The 14,226-nt window shown below is 48.1% G+C and overlaps 6 protein-coding genes across 6 annotated transcripts; 2 read left to right on the top strand and 4 right to left on the bottom strand.

The window, feature by feature from the left end:
• Positions 1-309: 309 nt before the first annotated feature.
• BJ212DRAFT_1425256 (uncharacterized protein) lies at positions 310-1,593 on the bottom strand (the record flags this gene model as incomplete). Its single annotated transcript, XM_041337654.1, has 1 exon — positions 310-1,593. A coding segment is annotated over exon 1 (1,107 nt), but the record flags the coding sequence as incomplete, so codon positions are not given.
• On the bottom strand, positions 1,429-1,872 carry BJ212DRAFT_1263975 (uncharacterized protein; the record flags this gene model as incomplete). Its single annotated transcript, XM_041330387.1, has 2 exons — positions 1,429-1,680; positions 1,729-1,872. Coding segments are annotated over 2 exons (396 nt in total), but the record flags the coding sequence as incomplete, so codon positions are not given.
• Positions 1,873-2,066: 194 nt separating this feature from the next.
• BJ212DRAFT_818692 (uncharacterized protein) lies at positions 2,067-2,666 on the top strand. Its single transcript, XM_041344139.1, has one exon. The coding sequence runs from the start codon at positions 2,118-2,120 to the stop codon at positions 2,493-2,495; it is 378 nt and encodes a 125-aa protein (XP_041197052.1). The 5' UTR covers positions 2,067-2,117; the 3' UTR covers positions 2,496-2,666.
• A 3,817-nt stretch (positions 2,667-6,483) lies between these two features.
• BJ212DRAFT_1329462 (kinase-like protein) lies at positions 6,484-8,183 on the bottom strand. Its single transcript, XM_041334697.1, has 5 exons — positions 7,814-8,183; positions 7,717-7,776; positions 7,018-7,667; positions 6,885-6,964; positions 6,484-6,834 (listed from the first exon to the last, which is right to left on the bottom strand). Exons 1-5 carry the CDS (start codon positions 8,080-8,082, stop codon positions 6,724-6,726), a joined length of 1,170 nt encoding a protein of 389 aa, XP_041197051.1. The 5' UTR covers positions 8,083-8,183; the 3' UTR covers positions 6,484-6,723.
• A 42-nt stretch (positions 8,184-8,225) lies between these two features.
• Positions 8,226-9,049, bottom strand: BJ212DRAFT_818274 (uncharacterized protein). The gene is made up of 2 exons (XM_041344138.1): positions 8,913-9,049; positions 8,226-8,862 (listed from the first exon to the last, which is right to left on the bottom strand). Exon 2 carries the CDS (start codon positions 8,802-8,804, stop codon positions 8,340-8,342), a length of 465 nt encoding a protein of 154 aa, XP_041197050.1. The 5' UTR covers positions 8,805-8,862; positions 8,913-9,049; the 3' UTR covers positions 8,226-8,339.
• Positions 9,050-10,140: 1,091 nt separating this feature from the next.
• BJ212DRAFT_1425252 (ribonuclease H-like domain-containing protein) lies at positions 10,141-14,208 on the top strand. The gene is made up of 9 exons (XM_041337653.1): positions 10,141-10,716; positions 10,771-10,994; positions 11,042-11,393; positions 11,454-11,644; positions 12,016-12,447; positions 12,543-12,972; positions 13,024-13,119; positions 13,169-13,562; positions 13,710-14,208. The coding sequence occupies exons 1-9, from the start codon at positions 10,279-10,281 to the stop codon at positions 13,799-13,801; spliced, it is 2,649 nt and encodes an 882-aa protein (XP_041197049.1). The 5' UTR covers positions 10,141-10,278; the 3' UTR covers positions 13,802-14,208.
• The last annotated feature ends 18 nt before the right edge of the window (positions 14,209-14,226 follow it).

Raw genomic sequence — 14,226 nt, 5'->3', positions numbered from 1 at the left:
CGAGGACATGACGTGGCCGAAAATCTTAAGAAGGTAGAATCTGGCATCCGAACAACGCAGGTGATTGCCGTCAACTAGAGAAATACACTGTGCGAGATGGTCATCATGGATCAGACGTCTACACCACTCGTCCTTTTTTGTCAAGTCATAGATGATGCGGATGTAGCAATTGTCTCGATCAAAGTGGCAAGAGGCGTCGGGTCCAGTATCGTGGATTATCCGGTCGTCTGGGCGTACAGCAGTTAGAAGAGCGCGGGAAAGTGTATTCAGGAGTTCTGCGTCGTCATCCTGTGACATCGAGACACTGGCTATAGAAGCTAGTTCTTCTCGAGCTTCAAAAACAGCTCTAAGCGCGCTATGCCGGACTCGGGGAGGTCTGGGAGAGTCCATACAGCGGATAAGCGACCTGATGTAGGACAGTCGCCTGGTAGAGCTCCCTAGTCCACGCATGGCGCTCAGTGCTAGCAAAGCATCACCTTCTGTTTCATCGTCTGTGGGGTACTCTGCACCATCCGCCAGGTAATCGACGAGCCAATCGAATTCTTCACAGCTGGGCGTATGCCCATCACTGTAACGCCATTGTAGATCACCTCTCCAAGTCAACTCTTCATCGTCCGGACATGAAAGTCTAAAGGACAATCCATGGACAAGCATTGTTCTCAGAGCAGTACGTGCACTGGCCCGATGCTTCGGTTTAGCGTCTTCTGCCCATGACTTCTTGAACTGATTGTAGGCGGCACGACCAGCCATGAACGCATCGTGCACCAAACGGCTTTGGGTTGTCTGAAATTTATTGTCTGAATAAAATTCCAAAAGTCCCCGACTGATTTTCCCCGACTGGATGCAAAGATGGGCCATAGCTTTGCCATACTTTACATATAGCTCTTCCTTGTCAGTGTCACGACACGCCATAAAATGACGACGTAAACGTGCGAAGACTGTTGAAACATCAAGGCTCGGGGGCCATTGCACGCAAGGTACAATCATAGCCGCAGCCTCGACAACCTCCGGGTTCGTCAATGTCTCTAGTATCCAGCGAATGGCGGATGATTTGGCAAATCTACCAGTGTTGCGAGTCGATCTGAATGTCTTTGGAATAATTTTTTGGCAGATAGCCGTAAATAACCCTGGCCCTGGTGTCTGAAAAGGACTGTCCGGACACAATGCCGACATGAGGATAATGCCCACGTAGAAGAGAATGCCAAAAGCTGTGGTGCAGATGACAACACTGGATATCTTGGTTTGCTTGACCCACACGTTGGCACTTAGCGAGAGGCCGAAGAGCAGGAATGAAATCTGGAGCAGCACCAGGAATGTCTGCAAGACAGCCCTTAGACGGAAATATTCTACTCCGTCTAGCTTCATCTGCCTGCGCATACCGCGCTCTTCGAGAGTCCCTCGTCCTCGATTTGCCATGTAAGAGTGCAGCCATTGTTTTCCCAAGACTGCCCCAAACGCGGCCAAGACGCTAAACGCGAGGCTAGCGTAGGCAAGTGTTTGAATCCAGACCGTCAAAGAGGAAAATCCCGTATATGAGGAGAGGGTGTTGATGTCAGGCACAGAATTTGAGCCATTGACAGATATCTGAATTAGATGGAGGAGGAGGACATTGGTAGTGTCTCCTGGATTAGGCTGCGTCCCGACAATGAAGGTGGAGTTGACGGCTGCAAATATAGCAGCCTAATACGCCTGTGAGACTTGCATTGACCGACGTAGAAAGAAACGCACGCAAGTCAGAATATTGCCCATATCGTCATCAGCCCGCCCGACGAGGTCATAGTCGTACTCATTCGAAACTTTGTTGTACATCGCCCAAAACTTTAAATTGTCATCGCGTTCTTCTGATCCTCTGAGGGCATCAAGAATCTGCATCAGCGTATTTGACCTTTGAGAAAATATAGTTAGACGTCTAGTGTAGCGTGCTGATAGTTGACATTCACATATCCTTAGCAAGGCTTCCTTCGATGGACACCACAGTATCCTCATTCGTGTTATTCAGCTTGATCGCATCCTGGATCTGCTCCGGGGTGTTTGGCCTTCGAGACAATTGTAGTTAGACGTCAAATGTACCGTGCTAGTTGGTTGATATTTACATCTGATTGGCCGGGTATCCCTCAATGGATACTATACATTCCTCGCTCGTGTTATTCGGCATTACTTCATTCCGTGGGGTTGCGCTTGCCATGTCTTGGGCTGGGGGACATAGGAAAGTAGGGAGGGAGAAATGGTGGAAATATATAGTTAATGCTCTGCACATCAAAGAAACACATTCTTATCTGACGCCAAAGCCCTGTAGCCGATTGCGCCGGAACACGAGGTGTCACAGAATCAAGTCCCCAAGGCAGGCGTTTGAAATTTGCCGAGACGCCCATCTTGATTCTCAAGAGCCCGCAGAAGTACTGGTCCAGTACCTAGAGGAAGCGGAGGAGAATAGTCGCTGTTCTGGCGTCAATTCTGACACAGAAGCATGCTCTTATCTGACGCCAAAGCCCTGAGGCCGATTGCGCCGGAACACGAGGTGTCACAGAATCAAGTCCCCAGGGCGGGCGTTTGAAAATTTTCGAGACGCTCATCTTGATTCTCAAGAGCCCGCAGAAGTACTGGTCCAGTACCTAGAGGAAGCGGAGGAGAATAGTCGCTGTTCTGGCGTCAATTTTGACACAGAAGCATGCTCTTATCTGACGCCAAAGCCTGCTGCATATGACCGACGGTCCCAGGGCAGTGAGACACGAGGTCTTACCGAACAAGCATAAATTTTGAAGCAGAATCATTTGCACTGTCTTCCTCAGTATAAGGATGAGCGCGCGGTTCTCCATCGATATTCATTGTGTTTACAAGCTAGGCAATGATGGTCAGGCACATACGCGAGGAAGTAGATAATGTTCTAAGACACACATGATGCATGACGCTTCGCTATCGAAATGATTTTTGATAGTCACGAATTCACTGAGTTAAGAGCGAGTCACTGCTATCACGTAGTGAGGTTGGCAAATTGCATGGATGCTGGGTGGACGCCAATATCAATGAATCAACAAAAGAGCCGCTGATGTGTACAAGTTGATTGGCTGACGGACATGTCCACATCGGTCTACATATGTTTAAATGATTAATGAGATCTATTTATGAAAGTATCACGCACAGCGAGAACCGACTTGTCGTGCTGGTGACTGGTCCAACAGAAGTTTGTCGGGACCAGCTTCTTTCACTATCGCAGATTCGACGTCCTGGCATGTGCACGCATTTTTGTTACTACAGCCAGTGGCTAGTACCATTCCATCTGCCGAAAACCACATGTTGTCGAGGTAGGCTGGTTGTTGTCGAGATTCCATAATTGCGTTGTATTGTCCATTCAGAGATATGGCAATGGATTTGATGAAGTCTGCCCAGCACTGCGATCTGCGTCCAAGTTACAGGCCATCTGGGGACGTCCAAGCCAGGCACCACACCCGTCCTTCAACAAGCTTACCGGTCTTTGCATCCCGGATTTTGACTGGGCAAGTACTTACTATTCAAAAGTTGTTCGAGTTGTAAGCTTGCGGATTACCAATCGTTTGACGCCGGAAGCTGCCGTTCCAACGCTTACCTCTACTACCATCAACTCACCGCCGCTATCAACCAGTACGGACCTCGCTTCCACGTCAGCACTAATCCATCGTCGCTACCAATCCACACGACCCTCAGACCCTTTTTCCATCACTGTCACCCCATTCTCAGTTCGCCGCTCCGGACTCTGTCAATAACTCTGCGCGATTCTCATCATTCTGTCAATACCATACCCACTCATAACACCACTCACTCAGTTGTTTCGTACTTTCTTTCTCTACATTCTATTCTACCCTGCCAGGCATGACGCCACTCCCTTCAGCGTCCATTTTCACATAATCGTTCGGCCTATCCATACCCGAGGACTCTTGTATCACAGTATAAGTAGTCTATGTACAGTCCCTACTACCAGGCAATAATATCTAGCATTGAAGTCTCACTCTTGCATTCGTCATCCAACATTATTGCTACATCGTTATCTATCGTTTCAGACGCCACATTCCATATACTATCATCATCGTCTTTGTTTATCTAACACTACAGCGCACCCACAACCTACAAAGTGGTCTCCACAACCCTACGCACTTGCGAGACCTTATTAGGTCCTTACGGAGTCCACCAGTTGCAAATATGGTCATGCCCGGCGAGTAGATGGCTGCCCACACATTTGTGCCTTGTCTTGATCGGTGCGGGAATTTTCTCTCCGTTCTCTACGTCCTATTCAAGTTATCTTACAGATACATTGTTAGATCCGCTCAAGACTCACAGACCATCTAGACTCCAGTAGACAGACGGGCATTCCCTACCCATCTCTCCATCACTTTGCCTGTGTCGATGTCCCACAACCTCACTGCACCATCCATACTCCCGCTAATCACTTTCTTCCCGTCCGGAGACAATGCTATGGTCCACACTCGAGTTTTTCCGTCCCACCAGTCGTCTCTCATCTGTTTTACACTCTTCAAGTTCCATACCCGTAGCGAGCCATTGCCTGAGTAAGTCATCATCCTCTGTCCGCCTGGCAGATGTGTGGCACTGTGGACAGAATCGCCGTATGCCTCAAGTGTCCGGCGGGGTGTTATCATTAATGTTTCCTGCGTCACAACGATGGGTAAAGATGTAATCAACTAGTGCATGCAGTTCGTTTGAGCTTTCATACACAAAGTCCACAATGTTAATGATCACTTACGACGATTATCAGCTCTTGACGACGAGACCCGATAGGCGTATAGCTCAAAAGTACTGTATTGGAATTTTCAGCTGGTACGTTTTACATGTGTTATCCCCATGTTCACTTCACAGCTTCTAGCATAGATGTGCAATTGAAGCGCCCAAGCCTCATTTCTGATCTCGAGTTGGATCACCAGTCACAATATTCAATCTACGACGAAGTCACCGCACATGGAAGGCTCGCAACGGTCACCTTGCTTTATCAGGAATCAGGATTCAGCAATCCCTGATAACCTTTCAATATTAACCCTCGCTGTCTTGAATTTCCAGACTACATTTCTCCCCACAGGGTGTCTTTCGCCACAAACTTTGCAGGCTCAAAGGACGGCCTCGCACTGCTCGATTACTGAAATTCTACAGTGCGTGGATGGTCGACCGGTCAGCGATGGGCATACTCTTAGGCTAAGCTAAATTACTCCTTTCTGTCTTGAACATGATGGACCCAGCGTCTTCATTTCACTGCATCGTCGGTCTTTGGAATGATACTCCATATTAGTGCGCCCTTGATTAGAAACGACTTTCCCATTATACTTCGACAATGTTGGGAAAGAAGGTGATCAAGCACCTCCCGATACTCCCAAATTCCTCGCAATGCGATTCGAAGGCGAAGGACTTATCCGAAGGTCGTTTACATAAATGAAAGTGAATATCGTTTGCGTGGTACAATGGGATCCAGGAGACGACACTTACTGTGTATGCCCCATTCCATTTCGCGATAACCTTGCCTGTGTCTATGTCCCACAACCTCACTCCGCCGTCGTAGTAACCCCTGCTAACCACTTTCTTCCCGACCTTCACTTTCTTTGTCTCGCCAGTCGTCACTTTCTATCTGTTTACCACTTTTCAAGTTCCATACCCGCAGCGAGCCGCCCCTTGAACAAGTCATCATCTGCTCTTCCCCTGATAGATGTATGGCGTCCTCGATCCATTCGGCATGGCGTTATCGCTGGTGTCTTCTGTCTTCCAACTGCGGATGAAAACGTCTTTCATATAACAAAGACCAAAGCCAACCCTCACGATGATATGTTTATTAGCAGGTCTTGACGTGTTGACATCGACAAGAAGCGCCTGTCAATTCAGAGTTGAGTTCACTGGGGAGCCCGAGCTTTGTTCGAGCTGGTACGTTCTACATGTGTTGTGATCCACGTTGCATTCCATGCACCACACGTCCCACCCGTGACCTTGTCCAACACTCCTTCACTCCACTATACTGACCCCTATGTTCACTGCGCTCCGTTAATATGATATGCTAAAAAATTGTGCCGCCCCCTTGACATGTAAATTAATCAACAAAGTGTAAAGCTGCCTCGCCCCAGCCAACTAACTACTCCTAGATCGCTCTTGCCATCTCACCGATAACTTGAGCTATACCCATCTGGTACATACGACATGTGTTACCTTAGCACACAGGAAACCACGAAAGACCCAATCACTGGTACCGGTCACCTCTTCTTCACAAGCATGATCACGACGCCACCAAATGCGGGTCTACTGGTGTAGCCGAACGCAATAACCCCAACGCTTCTGAAGGCCTTCCTGTGACTGGCTTCGCTTTTGCGGTAGAATGGCAACCCCCAATAGTAGAATCAATTTCATCGCACAACGCTCGTATGGTTACAGCTGCTGCTGGCAACGACTCGAGACCACACTGGAGCTACATTGTATCGACGTTTATTTTCATTTCGCTTTTGCTCTGTATTCTACTGGATTGTAAATCGCAAAAAACGTTCTTTACGACCAAAAGCTCGCTCGCACCTACTTACCTTTCGCACGGATCTATTTGCGCACGGTCAACTATACACTGCTCTATCCAGGGTTCGATGTCATCAGTCTCCCGTAGGAAGTAGTTACGAATATGCACGCAAATATATTACTTCAAGTCAAAACACGGTGTCCAATGGCAAATCAGTGCCGAAAGGCCCAGACCAACACACTAAAGATCAACAATATTTACACCTCGCTTCCGCCTCTGGATGTCCCTTTGGGCCGATGTTTCAATATCCACGGGTGTCGTGCGACATCAGTTAATGGGATTCGCTCTTCAGGATTATATTTGAGTAGCTGCAAGGCAATCAGGGTCTGTAAATTACTAAGTCACGGCATGGACATACCTGTGTTATCAGATCTCTTGCATCGGGAGAGACAAGCGATGGAATTCTGAGGTCGACTTTAGCTATTCGACGATAAGTGGCTTGAATTACAAACGTCAGCTAAATGAAAGGGTAAGTGTAACAGGCTGCTTACCGTTAACGCTATTCCGATCTTCAAAGGGAGGACTCCCAACCAAGAACTCGTATGTTAGTACACCCAGAGCCCAGTAATCTACCTTCTCATTATGTTCCCTTCCCTCGACCATCTCAGGTGGCAGGTAATCGAGCGTCCCGCATAGTGTCATGCGTCTATTGCCGGGTGCGTGCACACTCCATCCAAAGTCGCCTATCTTGAGCTCACCATTGATTCCCAACAACAAATTCTCCGGCTTAATATCTCGATGAATGACGTGCTTGCCATGCAAGTAGGTCAAAGCATCCGCCATCTGGTCGATATATCTCGAGCTCCGTTTCTCTGAAAAGCTGCCATGCTTGGAGAGCTGTTTGTATAGCTCGCCCTTGCCGGCGAACTCGAGCATGAGGAAGATACGTTTCTCGTCATGGAAGTAACCGTACAAGCGGAGTACATTGGGATGTCGAAGGTTTTGTTGAATTTCAATTTCACGTCGAATCTGTTTCTCGACGCGAGACTGGATGATTTCGGATTTGTACAAGCATTTGAGGGCGAGGATGTATTGCGGCTCGCATTTAGTGCGGACCATGTACACGCGCCCGAATTTTCCTTTTCCTAGAGGGCGGCCGATCTCGAATGAGGGGAGACTCCACTCTCGAGTGGGACGTGTTCTGAGGGAGATGTTGATGATGAGATGCCACGAACGTTAACTTCACTCACCCCAAGACACTGGAATCGAGAGCAAGGGCTTCAGCTGCCTCTCCAAAAACCTTTTCACCCCTCTTCTCGTTGTCCTAGCTCGAGGCCACCATCATACTTGCCGATGTCAAGTTGGAGCTGGGGTTCTGAAGTAGTCACCGCTTTACTAGTTCGAGCTGGAGCATTTGTGTTCGTTTGGTTGCGGAGAGCAGATAGTTGAGTAGGTTTTGCTGTAGGAGGATGGGGTGCGGCGTATTTTGTGAGCAGTTTAGCAACATTTGTTTGGGAAGGCTGCTTGGTATGGCCGGGACGAGAAGATTGCTGGTGCTTCTTCGAGGAGATTTCGAGGGCAGCAATTTGTTTAGTTACCGCACCTATTGATGCCATGTTCCGGGGGGCAAGTATACTTTAGAGCGAGAGGCTACGGATGTTAAAGGGATGCGGCAAAACGCGTGGCCGTGCAGTTATGGACTTGGTTCAAGTTTTGGAGCCCCACTCACGCGTTCAATCACGTGACCGACCTTTTAATACAGCACAGAAAATTCTATGTATAGTCTTTTGGTCCAGATCCTCTATGTCGTATCGTACGACATCCTTTTATGCTGCTACGTTCTACACGATATCCTTCAGAAAACCTCCTTGCATCAGCCGGTAGGCTGGTGAAAGCCATTATTTGTGCGCACGACCCCTCTCCTGGTACGCAGATGACACTCCCGTACATGACGGGGGTGATTGTCTTTCATCAATATCCTCCCACACTTGGGCCACAAACACTCCACCTTGAGGCGGTCTTCATCTATAAAGATACGACGAAGAGAATTCATGTCATACATCCCGAAAGCGCTTTTGGTGTCAGATACAACCGATGCTTCCATGGAAATACCTGCGCTGGTTCCTGGACCCATGTCCACAACGTCCAAAGACATGGGAGAAACTTCGACAGGAGCGACAAATGGCACAGAAGGAGATACGAAGTGTCCGAAATGTGCATTGTAATGCAAAAAAGGATTAGCTAACTGTCTGAGAATCAAGATTGCCTCGTTAACGGTCAGCTGTTGACTGTGTACCGCCTGAAGACGGACAAGGTAGGCTTCAACAAACGATGCCATCTGTGTGTTGACCGTTGGAGGAGGAATATGACTCGAGACAAAGCCGCTGTTCCATGATCTGTGAGATCGTCAAGTACTAACATAAGCCTTGGAGTGGATGGGACTTACTGATGCTCCGTGAAATTGTTGGATGGAGACAAGCCTATGGGGGAAGCCAATTCTACAGGCGAAACACCTGGCGTAACATCATTGATGCTGTTGATCGCGTGGTGAGGGCGTCAGAAGATATCAGTTGAGTCAAGGTTAAGTGCTACTCACATCGCTTGAAAATCCTGGCATGGGCCCATGGGATTGATAACAAACCCTTGACCGAAGAAATCAGTCTGTCACGTTTGTATCAATCTGGCAGCTTTTAAGGTTTGCTGTCAGCTCTTCCAATGTGCGGCATTGTGAATTCATGACGGGTGACTATCGAGAAGATTAGAGCATTGGGTCATGTTCAGAGTAATTTATACAGCACGTTCGAAGATGCTCCGGCAACCAACGCAAGAATCAAAGACCGATCATGAGTCACAGCAACATACCTTTAGCAAAAGTATTACTCAGTGATTATACAACATGAGGCCTTTTTTTTCTGAGTCCATGAGCAGTGTTAATGCTGCACGGTCTGATACACGTTTTGAGTGGTCAGCGCACAGTTTGAAGCCTGTATTCCTGAGTCACCAATATAGGCAATTCCCGAATGGCGCATTAATATAGAGAAAGCATCTGAAATTAGTGTTTCAAAATACCTGGAACAAACTGAAAGGTGGATTCTGGCCAGTGTGGCCCTAAGCACGACATTCAATGTTATGTGCTCCCAAACCAAACTGCAAACCAATGCTGACTTGCGAGGCGAGGATGAAGTTGATCAAGATAAAAATTGAAGGAAATTGACGGCGTCTTCCTAATTTTACTTTTGGCCGCTCGGGCTGTCAAATGCGTGTCTTAGCAAACCAGTTGTCAGAGTGATGCTGGCAGTGCAGCTCCAACATAATCGCCTTGAACGTGCAAATGACCGAATGTAAGCTACGAATTGCATCAAAATTTTGGTCCATGACTTGCAGGATTGAAGCTTACAGAACGAATTTGAGTAGATGGAGTTCATCCTAGGACCTACACACCAAGACTCGGGGTGTTAGAATATGCGATTCAAGTCACTGAGAGTTACCAGTGGTCCTAGTACTCAATAACGATTTTATTTGGCCATTTTATTTCGTGCGCGAAATGTCAGATCGAATTTGAATAGATGGACCTCATCCTATGCGCCAAGACTCGGGTGTTAGAACACGCGATCCAAGCCATTGAGAACTACCAGTGTAAGCGGTGTGATGGAACGTACTGACAGGTGCCGACTCGCTATTTTGATCTCTCACGTGACAATTTTTTTGCTGCGTCCTGAGTCGTGCTCTCCTCGAGGCCCGCCATTTGTGCAAATCCTTCTCCGACGCGCAGCAGTTACGTGAAACTGACAAAGGCTCTGGTGCTGTAACACATGGCGAACACGAACACCGTGGCTGGGTCATCTACCTCTATGATCTTGTCCGGCACATTCTCTGATTACGCGACCTCTATGCAATCGGCTGCACTGGCTACAACTCGTCTCGCCGCTGCTACACTACCACCAGACATAGAATTCCACCGTTCCATACATGTGTCATTTGCTGCAGAGCTTGACTCGCTGTCCATTCGAGTCCTCCGGCTTACCAACAGGCTTGTGCGACTTGCAGGCTCTGTAGATAGCAGTACTGTGGGGCGTGGCACACTGGATGGCGAGGAGGACGTCCTGGACGGTTTCAAATCGTTGATTGTTGATCCGGTGGACAGACTTTTTGAGAGGACAGACATGTGTTTGGATGATTATTTGGGGCGTAAGAAAGAGCCTGCTATCACGGTTCCCGCTCTACCAAATCAGAACAACAATTTATCAAAGGTACATCCAATACTGTTTGAAGTTCGTAACTACTAAGTACTTATTGTTGCATAGAAACCCCCAGCCCCGAGAGGACGCCTTGACCCTGCGCTACAGCATGCTTCCCATCTACCGAAGCCTCAACTGCTGTTCAATACAAAAGCGGACAACTGGAATGAGTCACCGTATATCCCGGCCCGTACTCTCGCACATAAGTGGTGTGCCCGTGTACCGCTTGGATACGTATTCCATGACCAAGACGAGAGTGGTGGCATGGACGAAGAAGAAAAACAAAAGCTGTTCGTCCTTTCTCAATTTGCGACGACTGTTGTCTTAACTCTTGCAGATCGGCACACCCCTATTATTATGAGCTCACTCATCCAACGTTCCCTGATCATCTCTTCCTTCCAACCCCTACCACCATTCTTCCTACTTCTCTCACAGGTGCCGACGTCTCGAAGCACATATATGTCTCGACTCCGTCTGCTCTCTTATCGATGGCTACAAAGCTCAAAGCAGCGAAGGAAATTGCTGTCGACCTTGAGCACCACTCATACCGCACATACAGAGGGTTTCTTTGCTTGATGCAGATTAGCACACGCGAAGAGGATTTCATAGTCGACTTGCTGGTACCAAGTGTACGAGATTCGTTAAACAACACACTCGGTGAAATTTTTGCCGATCCAGAGATTGTCAAGGTGCGCTTGCGTAATTCGCAGGGGGCAGGTTTGTGCTTTATTAATTCTCATGACTCTTAGGTCTTCCACGGCGCAGAGAGTGATATCGTGTGGCTCCAGCAAGATTTCAATATTTTTGTCGTTGGGCTGTTCGACACATATCATGCCTCAAAGGCGCTAGACTTTCAGAAGCATGGCCTTGCGAATTTGCTAGAGGCATTCTGCGACTTCATACCCGATAAGCGGTATCAACTAGCCGATTGGCGTATTCGGTATGTCAAAATTATCTTTGCCTTCTCTTCTTTCCTTCTCCAAATCACAGGACGGATCGTACCTGGGGTGACGCCCTTATGTTTGATGCCTGTTCTTATTGGGATTGATCAAACCTATTTCAGCCAGTTCTATCCCTATTAGATTATCACTATTGCTTCACTCCTATCTTCACTCGTTTTGTCCTTGAAGGTATTGGAAGGACCAACAAAATGTTGATTCTGTGGAACCAGCCGCGTCTATGTTATGTGTGAGCTCCACATGATGAGATTTCTGTGCTATTCTGTTTCTGTATACGTTGTCAACTTTGCTTCACCTTCAACTTGATCCACTTCCTCTCGATGATATAACGGCTAACTTTCAATCTGTGAAGTCCATTACCAGAGGAGATGCTCACATATGCACGCTCCGATACTCACTTCCTGCTATATGTCTATGATCGACTTCGACTCTCCCTTATCGAGCGTGCACAGATGATAACTGCTCCAGAAGCATCTTTTTCGACCGCAATATCTACTATAATCAAAGGCACTATATCCGACAAGCCGGCGCACGTGCTATTGAATGATGTATTGGCACGTTCGACTCGCACTGCGCTAAGGTTATATGACCGCGAGGCATACGACGCCGAGTTTGGCATAGGTACAGGTGGCTGGGATACGCTTGCGCGGAAATGGAACAAGAATTCATTGGCCAGTAGTGCTAGCGAGATCAATGGAGTACGAGGTGGCGTAATTGGAGAGGTATACAGGGCAGTGCATCGGTGGAGGGAGGATATAGCAAAGGAGGAAGATGAGAGTACGAGGTAAACATTGCCTCCATATCCGGGGGACCATGGTGAAGTGGTCCACAAAATTGGCGGGCCTCCTCTGCTCATATATTGACTGACCTGGTGCCTAGATATGTTCTCCCAAATCACCAACTTTTCATTGTGGCCGAGCGGTCACCTTCCACTGCTGCTCAACTCCTCGCGCTCTTCTCACACGCCAGCGTTCCGCCCGTCCTACGACGAAGAGCAGGTGAACTTGCAGAAGTCGTCAAGTCTACTGTGGAGCGAGTAACGTCTTCAGAAGTTGCTGTTGAGGCCATCGCGGTGATCGCGGATGTCGAAAAAGTCGACTCAGCTACCTCAACTGAAGTTGTTGCAGTTGAAGAAACTGCAAAATCTAGATTGTGGGGGTCAGTGAAAGTTTCTTCCTCAGTTGTTCAGCGTGCATCCTCCTCCTCTCTTTTCGGCCTGCGGACCGTAGCAGCCGACGAAGGAAGTTCATACTCGGCTTCGCGAAGTTCATTATTCGGCACCGCATTACCTTCTCGCATGACGCCTCAAGTAAGTTAGCCCACTCGCCTGCATACTTTTATGATTCGATCATCCTTTCAGAGCTCAGTACCAATTATATCGTCCAGTAGGAAGAAATTTAGTGACCTCGTGACACGGATACATCGGACCCTCGTCATTGCACCCAACCAACCACAGGCAAGCAAACCTCTGCATTTGCACATTTCTTATCTTTATCATTTCTTAGATTACTCAAGCCCGTTCTCAGACAATCTCCCAATCCAGCGTCTCCTCGGGCTCTGTCTCGACCCAGCCAGCGATGTCCATCTCTACCATAGTAGAAGCAGAAGCACATGACAGTATCCTTGGACAAGCAGAAATCCCGTTCATTCCTACCGATCAGCGGCAGCCCCGTCTCGCCCCTGTTTCAGATGATACCATTGTAGTCGTGGGTCAGGCCAGGCAGAAGAAGCGCAAACGGATCAAAACTACTGTTTTGGGAAAACCCCCAACCGGAGATCAGGATGACACGGGTGAGGATGTGGTATTTGATTATGCGACAGTGCCGAACCTGCTGGATGATCTCCCACCGGCTCCTGAGGAGCTCGACACGAGGAAGAAAAAGAAGCAAAAAGCCAAGGGTACGTGACCGGTTGTTTTCTCGATCTCCTTTGTTGCAATCATTCGGTATCCCGTAATCTCCCTTCACCTCTATATCGCTTTATCATCCATCCCCTTTGTCCTTCGGCCGAAATGTTGTATGCGCACGCTTACCTGACTGATGACAGGTACCGGAGTCATAGAGTATGGCAATTTTCGCGCACCACCGCGAGATATGCGCGAGGTTAAGAGTGGTAACAAAACTCATACATTTAGATGACAATTCATCAGAATAACGTTGTATCTGTGCCTTCACATCTTGGCAGGTGTTGTTTATATGCTATGTCGCTCCTATGTGCGATCTAGACAACGTCACTTCTGCTCTCGTATGAGTGGGCACCATGATGAGGTCTTCGAACAGGGATTGCTGTTGTGCTATTGGACTCGACTTGCCGCCTGAAAAATGTGACCGTCAACGCTTGACGGCAGACGGACTAAACCGGTAATATCTTTGGAAATCTTGGAACAGACTTGCTTGGAGTTCTGTCGTAACAATTTCCGGCCGTGGATAGCCAGGCTAGATTACCTTCATGCAAAGGTGCGTACACGGTGCATTTTTCGGTAGCCGTCTTGTCATACCAGCATTGCAATATACTTGGGAGAACGTAAGATGAGCTTGTGAGTGACTCCTTTGGCTCTATAAGA

This window comes from Suillus subaureus (genome assembly GCF_016647635.1).
Source record: "Suillus subaureus strain MN1 chromosome Unknown BJ212scaffold_5, whole genome shotgun sequence".
Lineage (NCBI taxonomy): Eukaryota > Fungi > Basidiomycota > Agaricomycetes > Boletales > Suillaceae > Suillus > Suillus subaureus.
Note: the sequence above shows the minus strand (reverse complement) of the source record. Positions and strands in the feature narration are given on the sequence as shown.